This window comes from Rattus rattus, chromosome 5 (genome assembly GCF_011064425.1).
Source record: "Rattus rattus isolate New Zealand chromosome 5, Rrattus_CSIRO_v1, whole genome shotgun sequence".
Taxonomy (NCBI): Eukaryota; Metazoa; Chordata; class Mammalia; order Rodentia; family Muridae; genus Rattus; species Rattus rattus.
In genome coordinates, this window is record NC_046158.1 from 97,919,108 (window position 1) to 97,930,630 (window position 11,523).

Below are 11,523 nucleotides of genomic sequence, written 5' to 3' on the forward strand. Positions count from 1 at the left end.
AAAACTGAAGAATTAGAAGGGTTTTATTATTATCATCATCATTACTAAAAACATTTGTAGCACTGGCATGGGTCAGAGGAAAGATACTTATAGGGAGTGGACAATCCAGGATTCCCAACTGACTCCAAAGACTGAGAGTAGCCCAGGCCTTCCCCAAGTGGGTCTCGACTGGTTTCCAGTGTAGAAAGGCCAGGCAGGCCGCTTGGACATCCCTGGAACATGCCTGAACATGCAGCACAGACTGCAGGGGGCAGAGGCTACTGCACGCCTGGAAAGGAATCTGAGGAGGGGCCATTGCTGAGGTCAATGTCTGAATCTTCACCCTGGGGGCTCCTTGGGGTCCAGGAGCCATAGGTGGGGTTCCAAATGTTCTGAGGTTGAAGGCATCTGGATGTGAGGGTCTTGAGGCCAGAGGGCAGCTGAGAGCCAAGAAGGCCTCCTCCCCGGCTTTTCAAGTTCTGGGAACTCAGTTCCAGGGTCTTTGGCGATCTAAGACCTTCCAGTGACCTGTTCCCCGGCCCAGAGACCCCTTCCTCCTCCACAATGGGCCCTGGTTCCATGGGCAAGGGCGAGTTCAGCACATCAGGGTCCTGAAATGGGAGAGTTGGGAACAGGGAACCACATGGCCATTTTATGGCTTTCTTCCTGCCCTACAGAACCAGGGTAGTTAGAGGGGATCAAAGGGATATTGAGGAGCTGGGGGTCGGGTGGGGGCACACCTGAGTGCAGTATTGAATGCGCTCCAAGATGCTGGCAAAGTCAGGGCGGAGCTCAGGTTGAAGCTGCCAGCACTGGGTCATGATTCGGTACCTAGGGAGAGGCAGGAGTTGATCTCTCCCAAAACCTTTTAATAACTCCCTCCCTGGGCGACATTGTTAACTCACACTGGCCCAGGACAGTTCCTAGGAGGGTCCATCCTGTTCCCTGTGGCAATGAAGTCTAGAACCTCCTGGTTGGTGTGTCCAGGGTAGGGCATATAACCTAGTGAGAAGATCTCCCAGAGCAGGACCCCAAACGACCTATATCAGGTGGAAGGAACAAACAAGCCCCATCATATGTAGCGTCCCCTGCTGTCACATGAGGTGGCATGAAGGGATAGGATTAGCTTCAGGGCAGAAGAGGGGAGCACAGCAGGGGACGTGCTATTACCAGGAGTCCGTCTTGGATGTGAAAAGGCCCTCCAGGAGAGCTTCTGGGGGCATCCACTTGACTGGGAGCAAGGTCCGGCCCCCCTTGCGATAATAACTGGCCCTGTGTGAAGAGAAAGTGATGAGTTTTTCGGTGCTGTCAAGCCAGCCTCCTTGAAGGAGCAGCTTTCCCAGCTCCCCAGTCCCTGCTCACTGGTAGATATCTCTTGCCATTCCAAAGTCTCCAATCTTGGCCACTCGGCTGTCTCCACGGCAGCTAAGCAGACAGTTACGGGCAGCAATGTCTCTGTGGAACAGACTAAATAATCATGCCAGCACACCGGTGCTCTGGCTTGTTCTGATTCACTTCTTCAAAGGTTGTGTACAGAGAGGGATGCTCTGAGGGGACAAGTGGGCCAAGGGTCTCCAGAGTCAAGATTGTTTCTAACCTGTGGATAAAGTGATTTTCCTCCAAGTAGTGGCAGCCCTGAGCTATATCCTGGGCCAACTGTAATAGGTCCTGCATGGTCAGAGGTGACAGCTGTCCCTGAGTTGGGCAGAAGGTACATCAGTTCATCCAGATCGTAGAACAAATGGTCAGGATTTTAGAAGGTCTGGGGAGCCCAGAGAAGGGCCTTACCGGCTGTGGTCTGCTATGCCTCAGAAAGCTCTTCATGTCCCCACCAGACATCAGCTCCAGCAGAATGAGGCGAGGGGCAGCCTGGAAGCTGAGCCCCACACAGCGTACAATATTCTGATGGCTGAACTTGCTGAGTGGAAATGGTGCATATACCCCGTCACCCGTGGGGGGATAAGCACGTCCTAGATCCAATTAAAGTGCAGAAAACCTCTGTGCCCTAATGCTGCCTCCCACCACACCCTCCTGCTGCCCTCGGGTGCACCTGATGATGAGAGCCTCCATGAGAAAGTCCAGCTCATCCTGACGGGAGCAGAGCTCCGGCAGAGTCTGGGAGGGAAAGCAGAGCACTCCTGAGCTTTGACTGGTGCTTTAGGAGGTGATTAACGAAGGCTGTAGCACAGCCCATCCTTCCATAGGCCTACCCCAAGCGGAAGCCCTATCCCTTCTCACCTTGATAGCCACCGGAAGAGGGCTGGAGTCCCCAGGTAGACCAATCACTAGTCCCTCATACACTTCCCCAAAGGCACCATGGCCAAGGGCTCTGTAAGAGAAAAAGTTGGAAGGGAGGGGAGGGCATAGACAGACATGGTCTATGTAGGAGGCCATGCCCCTTTGTCTCTCTGGTTCTCACCCCATAAGCCCAGATGACCTTCTCTGAGCTCTCTCTGGGCCAGGGATGCTCTCAGACACAAGCTAATGCTGACACACAGAGCTGGGGCAGAAGAGAGGGCCAGTGTCAGGGTCCTAATGTAGGATAAGGCCTCTCCTTGTGTTAATGTAGACCCTTCTGGGAGAAAGGCAAGCTGTGGGTTCCAGAACAGTCATATTCCCAGGTCTCTGCACCCCAGAAGTGGTGCAAAAGCTGACCCTCTACATGTTACTTTGCCTTTTGGAACTTCCTCTGCACGGGGGATTTGAGTTAGATGCTCTCTGGGATTCATCATACATCACAACAGGAGGAAGGATGGGGAAAGGGACAGGGGTCGGGGTGCATACCATTGCAGGAGGTGGTCGGGGACTCACCTGAGTAGAGTGACATTGGCTGGGGAAACCTCAGTGAGCCCTCGGGGCAGAGGCCAGGCCTGGGCAGGGCTGAGCCCCACCTGACAGTAATACGGGTTGGGTGCTGTCCTGGTGGCAGAGGTTCGAAGCTTACTCAGCTCAAGCTCAGGGCCTGGCAGCCTGGTTCCCCGCAGGCTCTGACATTTCTTCTGGTTCACTGCGGATGAGAAGAGAAGTCTACCATTTACCTGCCCATCAGGTCCATGCTGCTGTCCCAGAACACCTTTCCAAAAGTCCGGCACTACTCCTAAACGCTGAGAGGAATCTACCATTGCTCTGTGGGGGTAAGGGCCATGAAGTCAACCACATTTACCCTAGAACCACAGAGAAGTCCATCACAACCTAGTAGAGAAGGGTCAGCCTGCATCAGTCATGCTAGATGCCCATACCTAGAATTAGGACTCCACACATCATAAGGAGACTCAGCGTCAAGGCTGTCACAACAGCTCCCATCATTATCAGAGGGCTTGTGGTGGTTGGCAGGCCTAGGAGAAAGAACGTCACCTCCAGGGGGAAGGCTCCTCTGTCCCTCCACCCTCAAGTATTTTTCTCATTCGTCTTGTGTTTTGTCTTTTATTTTTGAGAAAGGGTCTCCCGGTAACACAGGCTGGCCTCAGACTCTCAATTCTGCTCTAGCCCACCCAGTGCTGGGATTACAGGTGTGTGCTACCATGTCTGGGTACCCTTAATCTCATCCATGCTCTGAGCCCCATCTCAGTGTTTACTTTCCCACGATGCCACCCACAGTTGTCCTAGACAAAAGCAACTCTCCCTCTTGAGAGCCCCTTAACTATTTGATACCTTCCATAGCAACTGCCATTTTTAGATACATATCTATATCTAAATATCCATCTTGCCTCCCACACTGGCCTACATGTTCTTGACAAGAGACTGAGCCCTGATGCATTTCCAATGCTCTATGAAGACATACCCGTGCACGTGATATTATCCACAGCTAGCTCCATGCCCTCTGGGCATATGCATTCAGCCCTCCAGGGCTCTGCCTGCCACTGGCAGTCTTTGAAAGAGCAGTGACTGCAATTGGGGTGCCTTCGGATCTCCACCTCACCATCGCCCTCTGTGACTGTGAGTAAAAGAATAGGTATGGCAGGGTAGGAAGTGGGGATGGGGAAGGGACATACTTTCCAGCCACATGGCTAATTCTAGTCAGGAGTGTAGAGTGAGCAGTGGTCCCAAGCACAGCAACACACAGGGTGATGTCAGAGCCCTGGGGACTTCTTTTCTGTTGACCGATTTCATTCAGAGACAGACAAAAGCATGCGTGCACATGCTTGTGAAGTCAGAATCTGGTTTCTCCTTCTGCTGTGGTTTTGGGTCATCAGGCTTCTTGAGAGGCAAGGGTTTTACCAGCTGAGCCATCTTGCTGGCCCAGCCTGGGGACGTCAGTCAAGCCTGGACATTACATCTTCTGAGACCCATGAGCCCTGAGGTGTTTGGAGAGAATTCGTAGCAAAGACACTTGGCTAGCAGTTTGGAATACCTGTACTAGAATCACAACTCACGGATGCTTCTCAGATGTTCCTGCGCCATTTAAGAACTGGGTATCTCACAGCTCAGAGCAGCCAGTACCTATGTATGGTTGTGGATCTAGGGATTGAGGAGGATGGCTGGCCAGGCTGAGAGGCAGGGGTTCAGGGTAAGTACCTGCCAGAGGTTGTAGGTAGAGCTCGCCACTAGGGTGGACGAAGGATATGCCATCTTCCCCATCAGCCCAGAGGAGGTCAGACTCAGAAGTATCACCGCCTAGAGATGGAGAGTGACAAAGAGAAGATTTAACTACAAAAAGGAGACTGGGTTTGGGGGAGGAGCACCCAGCTGCCTTGTGTGGGAAGCTGGCTTATGACTGGCAGGAAAGCTAAGATCTCCCATTGTTAATCCTGTGTGGCCTTCTCTACAGTGCCACTGCTATATAGCTGCTGCTGAAAAGCTAGAGAAGGGGGTGTGGGAGGGGGGCTGACTGTTCTGCTGGATCTCAAAGACCTGGCTTAGCCTGACTGGAACCCTTGTCTGTCTGAGCCCGTCCAGACCACATACTGCTCTGTGAAATGAGGGATGTTCAGCCCACAAACTCCATTCCTGTGTGAACAAGGATGTGTTGCAAACTATTTATGAACAGGCCCGTCCTCAGAGACCGGGGTTCTATTTCTTTACATCAGTAGCCCCAAACTCTAGAGCATCTTAGGACCAATTAAAGCAGATGGCCAGCACCTGTCCCGCAGCCATGGGTTCTGGACATCGTCCTTGCTTTTCTCTTTAAAATTAATCATGGTAACTAAGTTTTAATCAACAAATAAAAATCGTGTGCTTATTGTGTTTGATACTTCGAAATGTGCGTGCATCGGGCAATCCTTTAAGCCAATAAACCATTGTTTGTAGCAAGAAGTCTCAGAACTATTCTCCTAGCCAGGTTGTTGAGACTAGGGATGTAGCCTAGTACTAGAGCATTTCTCTAGCATGCCCAAGGCCCTGGGTTTGACTACAGGCTGGGTTTTATCCCCCACACTGACAGAACCAATATCGGTGTTAATTGTCATTACTGTGTTGAACTAAAGATAACTTAAATTGACTCCCTCCATCTAATTAAGTTTCATTTTAATGTGTGACCAACATCCTCTCAGCTTTCATCCCTGAATTTTTATTTCTAATAACTTCTGTGATAAACGCACTTTGAGAACTACTGACTTAAACCATCCTTGCCCTTACACCCTCCCAGCTCAGCATGCTAACAAGACCGGCCCTAAATTCCTTAGACTTTGGCAAAGTAAGGATTTGTTTTTGGAACAGGCACTTGATTTAATTTCATGTGTGATTTGCAACTGATTTGGGCTTTCCTTTTTTGTTTTTAAGTCAGGGTTTCGTTGTGGGTTCTGCTGGCCTGAAACACACAGAGATCGGCCTGTTTCTGCAGTTTCTGTAGTGATTAAAGAAATTTGGCCCTCTGTAAAAAACAAAACAAGACCAGCCTGGCTGCTGGTGGTGCACTCCTTTGATTCCAGCTCCTGGAAGGCAAAGGCAGGCGGGTCTCTGTAAGTTCGAGGCCAGACTGGTTTACAGCGGGAATTCCAGGACAGCCTATCTCGAAAAAGAAATCCTGTTTTGAAACAAAACAAAACAAAACAAGACCAGTCTGTAGCCCAGCCTGGCCTCAAACTCACTCTCTAGTTACTTAGCTTGGAATCCTTCTGCCTCCAGCACCCGCGTGCAGGCGAGCATGCCACCCCGCCCAGGTCTGACCAGGTCTGACCTTCTAAGAGCACCTGCTGGGGCCTGGCACAGTGGAGAGTGGGACATTGCCCATCCTCTGGAAAGCTCAGGTCAGGTACTTAGGCTCTCCCGTCACATCACCCCGGCTGCCCGACCACCACCCCAACCGGTACACCTACCCCGGTAGCCGCCGCCGCCGCCGCCCGCCGCGCAGGCCCCGCCGCCGCCCCCGAAGCCTCCCTCCGCAGCCCAGCGGAGCGCAGCCCAGGCCTCCGCGCAGCCTTCGCCGCCCTCGGCCCCTTCCCGGGGCGAGCGTCCGGCCTGCGGAGAGGGGGCCCGCGACGTCCAGCCGCCCCCTCCACCTGTGAAGCGACAGCAAGAGGCCGGCAGTGGCGGTGCGGAGCTGCCCGCCTTCCCCCGCCTCTCCCCTCCGGGCGGCGCGCTCACCTGCCGCGCCTCCTCTCCCGCCGCTGCCCGGCGCCGCCGCGCGGGTCTCCAGCCTCTCCGGGGCCGCCTGAGTCCAGCCGCGCTCAGGTCGCCTCCGGTAGGACCTCCCGCCACCTCCCGCCGCCACCAGCAGCGGCTCTGGCTTCCCTGCGCGCAGCTATGGGGTCAGTGGCTGGTCAGGGACCGCGCCTGGGTCCTGAGCCCCGGGAACCCAGCGAGAGAGAAAGAAGGGCCTGGGACACTCAACTGGGGGTCGAGGCGACAGCACCCAGTGCACCTACCCGGAAGATGTAGGTGGCGCCCCCGCCACCCCCGCCCCCGCCGGCCCAGCGTCTCCAGCCTGGGACCCTTTCGGTCCCATCAGTCGTCTCATGCTCCCCAGATTCTCCCAGACAAACGAGCTGGCTCTCGGGGCTCCCCTGGGTGGCACCAAGGTGAAACGCTGGGTGGCACCAAGGGGACCAGGGACTCTCTCCTCCCCCAGCTGTCGGCCCGGGCGCCCCTGTCCCACTCGGCCCGCTTACTCCGGGACAGGCGTCCTGGCCCTGCTGTCCCACAAGGATGTACACCGGCTCCCCGCGACTGAGGAAGAAAACTGCCGAGAGGAAGATGCCGTGCGCCCGTGACAGGTGGTTTCGGGCGCCCTTGCCACCCGCCGCTCCGTAGGCGGAGATCCTGCGGGAAGAGGCTCAAGGTCGGGAAGCCGCGGTCTGGAAGCTTCCTAAGAGACTTAGATGGACTGTGAAGGGACGGGCAGACCGAGTTTGCACTTCGGTTCCACGTGTATTTCAGGAGTGTCAACGGAGATGGCGGGGAGAGTCAAGCCCCATCTGGAGCCCCCGTTGATTAGGCGGCCGTCCTATCGATGGTTAACATAGAAGGACAGACAATGGCACAGTGATAGTGACTGACACTAGGCATCCCTACGTAATATTTGAAGACAAAGCGGTGGGGCTCTGGGCCCTCCTTCCCTAGACTGTAGAGCCCCAGCCTAGCAGGTGATTGCCACGCTGTCCCTTGCCAGGCACTTACAGATACTGGCCGGTGTCTGGCGCCCGCCACAGCTGCACGCCTTTGAGAGGCCCGGCAGCCCCCACTGTCACCATCACGCTGCTTCCTGTGTATGCCCGGTCGCACTGTGTTTGTGTGGGTCCCCTCCGGCCGCTGGCGCCACAGGTGTTAAACACCCAAGGCCCCCGCTTGCCTAGGTGCAAGGGAGAAGAGTCGAGCTCCTGTCCAGGCCTAGGGGTCTGGAGAGGGTGAGCCAAGAAAAGGAAGGAGCCTGAAGCTCACCTAGAGGATTTGGGAGAGAAGCCGGCTTCAACCTACTGGGCGTGGGGATGATTTTCTCCTCCTGGGAATTGAGGACCAGCACCGGCAAAGGCGAGGGTGTTAGAAAGGGTGCCTGGAACTCCGAGTTGGAGCAAAGAATAATTCCTGAAAGGTGACAGGGAGAAAGAGGGGTTAGAAGAAGATGCGGAATGTGACGGGGGAGACGCAGGACATAGATAGTCCCTCAGCGGTACCCTGCTTCCAGCCACACCCCGAATGCCGCCCAGCTGGTGCATACAGAGCCTGAAGCTAGACACCTACCACCCAACTGGGTCTCCCAAGACATATGTCAAGTCCTCTATTCAAGAGTTCTCGGCTGGGGATTTAGCTCAGTGGTAGAGCGCTTACCTAGGAAGCGCAAGGCCCTGGGTTCGGTCCCCAGCTCCGGAAAAAAAGAACAACAACAAAAAAAGAGTTCTCGCGGACTGACTTGGGCGCTGCACCGCTCCCGGTTGTGCAGCACCCCACCCCTCTTCCTCTACCTTCCTCCCAGGTAGTGCCAAGGCCCCACCTGATTCTGAGATTTGGACATGCTCCGCGCCTTTCTTGCTGCACTCTATCTAGAAGCACAAGGCCACCTTAGAAGGACCCATTGAGACCTGGTCTCTTGCTAATGCGGCCGCAAATCTAGGTGTCTCTGGTTGGCTGGTGCCGACCACCAAACAGCACTTACCCGCAGCTCCCAGGCACAGCAGCAGCTGGTGGGAGTAGCCCATCGCCGGGTCTTTTGATCTTTTGGTTCTAGCTAAGGATGGGGGTTGAGAACTCTGGACCCCGGCTGCAGTTTATAGGCGTGTCCAGCAGTCTCAGAGCTATCACCACTACCCTGTCGATTTCCAGCTGGCCTGGAAACACTCACGTCAGACCCGGGAAATAGGAAAAGGCGGGGCATGAGGGCAGCGAGGTCCCCAGGCTTCCGGGAGGAGCCTTGCTGAGCTGAAGGGCTCTCAGTCTCCACACATGGTGCCCCTACAACTAGTATGAGTTCCTGGAAGGAGAAAAAGTTGGCTTTACATTATTCCTTTGAGATAGCAGCCTGAATGGCAGTACCATCCTAGTACTTGGCAGTGGCTTGTGTGGGTCTCAGGATAGCATCATAGTGAATGGCTTTATTGGTGTCAGTGTTAGTGTATGTGTATGATCACACATGGGGAGTATGGAGAGTCAGGTTGGCCTCCAAAAATCCACCTGCTTCTGCCACCTGAGTGCTGGGATTAATGCCACCAGGCCTTGCTGGAAGGCGTTATGCTTGTCATTGCTATGTAAGGCAGAACATCCCAATACCTCAGAGGCATGGCTTTCTGAGTTTGCTGCACACTGTTCCATTGTCCTGTGCTCAGCCTCTTATGGCCATGACTGGACAAGGTGTTAGAAAACTTGGGCAGTGTCTGTCACATTTATAATCCAGTACCTGTCAAGTGGACATGGGACCCCATGTTTCAATGTTATTCTCTGCTTTCAAACTGGATGCCAGCCTGGGCTTACATGAGCCTTCCTCTCGAAAAGCTACTAGATATTTTAAAAGGACAGTAGAAGATTCAAGCGCTAGAGCATTCCCAGGCAGTGCAGAGTCACTCAGATACAGTCCACCGCATGCAAAATCACATGGAAGGAAAGTTCTACAAGCCACAAGACACCCACATCCTGAGAGAGCCCATGGAAGTAAGCCGTCAGATGGATTGTGTATTGTGCCCTTTATCTTTTGTTCAAAAAGCTAATGTTAAGCTAGGCGTGGTGGCTCATGCCTGTAATCCCAGCATTTAGAAGGATGAGGCAGGAGGATTGCTATGAGTTCCCTTAAAACAAAGACAAACAAGCAAAACCTTCCTATCAGAATAAATCTTTTGCAAAGGATCTCAACTATCTGTAGAAGAAAAGAGCGCTAATTTCTTTTGTTAAAGTAATTTACTTATTCAGCCCCCTCCCAACCTCCCCCTTTGAAAGCTCCTAATTTCTAATCCATGGTTGTAAACCACCCAGGAGGCTAAAATCCCACCAGGGTCATTAGCACTGTACAAATAAGTCTTGTGTGTTGCCTGCTCCAGTCCTCTGCTAGCCTTCAAGGGGGAAAGCAAGGGTCACAGGAGGATGTTTCTTTAGGAGGAGATAACTGAGGGGAGCTGGATCAAGATGAGGGAGAGCCATCCCAATAAACACATACTGGACTAAAAAAAAAGTTAATGACTGAAGCCTAAATGCTAAAGATGTTTTTACATCTGAAAACTAACGTGGGGCATCTGAAAATTAACTAGTAGGTAACTAGTTAATTAGTAAATTCTGAGTATCTAATACTAACAAGCTACAGGAGATTTTATAAAAACGGAGAACTCATGTCCCACTTAGTTCTACATCACCATTAGGAACTCTTCCATGGACAGAATTTTGTTTTAGTAAGTTAAAGAAAGGGGCTGGCGGTATGTGGGGCTGAGGAGACCTGCAACTGGGGGAGACAACCTGCAGCCAGAGGATGACAAACCTCTGAAAATCTAGTCCTGAGACCAGCAGGAGTAGGACTCCTCCCTCCCTGCTCTGGGCCTGTATGTCCCAGCATCCCTCCCCTCGCCTCCACCCTCCCATCCATACCACCTCTGCCACACCATTGAGGTGGTCAGGTAGCCTAGTGGCCATGTTGCAGGTTAAACACCTCTCTTCTTATAAGGTCGTGTCCAGCAGGCACCTGGAATTCCTCTTCGTGCAAGTAAGGCCACAGCACCTTGGCTCCATTTACTCCAAAGCCTATACCCACTCCCCAAAGGTTTGAAGTTTTTGTTCCCCGCAATTAAAAGAGCTGCTCATTGAAGCCTGTCTCCTGAGTCTGTTCTCAATACCCCTCACAACCGCCTAAGGTTTCCATCACCCACTTCTTGCCTCCACTTCCCTCACAGGCCTCTAGTCTGATAGTGGGCGATCACGTCGCTTATGTTGGCTCACTGGCAGGGCCATACTGGACTTCTCCTGAGGATTTGGAAGAACAGTTATAGCAAATGATAGGGCAAGAAAGCCTGTGTTGGCCTGGAGAGACAGCTCAAAAGTTAAAAGAACTTGTTCTTCAAGAGGGCCAGGGTTCAGTTCTCAGTACTAAAATGATTGGTCACAATTGGTCACAACCATCTGTATCTCTAGTTCCAGGGGAATCTGATGTCTCTGTCTGGCTTCAAGGGGTAGCAGGCACACACGTGGTACACAGACACATGTAGGAAAACATCCATACACATAGTGTTGCGTGTGTTTTCAAGACAGGGTTTCTCTGTGTCTTGGAACTCACTTTGAAGACCAGACTAATGCCTTGTACAGTAAAATATATTTTCTTAAGCAAGCCTATGTCAGAATTCAGAGGGAAGGATAATCTAGAAAGTACCAGTGCTGGTGGCTAAGTACACTGGAATTTGGTTTCTAGTACCCACAGTAGGGAGCTCACAACCACACAGATCCAGGGGATCCAACATTATCTTCTGGTCTCTGTACACATGCCATTCACACACACAGATGAGCACGCAGTAGTTAAGGACACTGCCTGCTCTTCCAGAGGTCCTGAGTTCAATTCCCAGCAACCACATGGTGGCTCACAACCATCTACACTGGAGTCTGATGCCCTCTTCTGGCAGCAGGATGGAGCAGTCATATACATTAAAAAAAAGCCCACTGAGAATGTAGGAGAACTGCACCAGGCTAACATTTGGGTTCTCCGAC

General features: G+C 52.8%; 1 protein-coding gene across 1 annotated transcript; it reads right to left on the reverse strand.

Annotated features, from left to right (window-relative positions):
* Positions 1 to 6: 6 nt before the first annotated feature.
* On the reverse strand, positions 7 to 8,578 carry Ltk (leukocyte receptor tyrosine kinase). Its single transcript, XM_032903978.1, has 20 exons — positions 8,507 to 8,578; positions 7,795 to 7,938; positions 7,534 to 7,705; positions 7,026 to 7,176; positions 6,783 to 6,920; positions 6,502 to 6,658; positions 6,234 to 6,416; positions 4,495 to 4,593; positions 3,761 to 3,913; positions 3,219 to 3,314; positions 2,791 to 2,986; positions 2,218 to 2,308; positions 2,030 to 2,094; positions 1,768 to 1,897; positions 1,577 to 1,674; positions 1,342 to 1,434; positions 1,150 to 1,251; positions 885 to 1,019; positions 720 to 810; positions 7 to 590 (listed from the first exon to the last, which is right to left on the reverse strand). Exons 1-20 carry the CDS (start codon positions 8,547 to 8,549, stop codon positions 258 to 260), a joined length of 2,670 nt encoding a protein of 889 aa, XP_032759869.1. The 5' UTR covers positions 8,550 to 8,578; the 3' UTR covers positions 7 to 257.
* Between the last annotated feature and the right edge of the window lie 2,945 nt (positions 8,579 to 11,523).

Excerpts from the sequence above, each read along its gene's own strand:
- Ltk (XM_032903978.1), bottom strand. The coding sequence starts at position 8,549 with ATGGGCTACTCCCACCAGCTGCTGCTGTGCCTGGGAGCTGCGG. Across the intron at positions 7,939-8,506 it reads GCTGTGCCTGGGAGCTGCGG|GAATTATTCTTTGCTCCAAC; the intron begins GTAAGTGCTGTT and ends GTCACCTTTCAG. Across the intron at positions 1,020-1,149 it reads ACATCCAAGACGGACTCCTG|GTCGTTTGGGGTCCTGCTCT; the intron begins GTAATAGCACGT and ends CACCTGATATAG.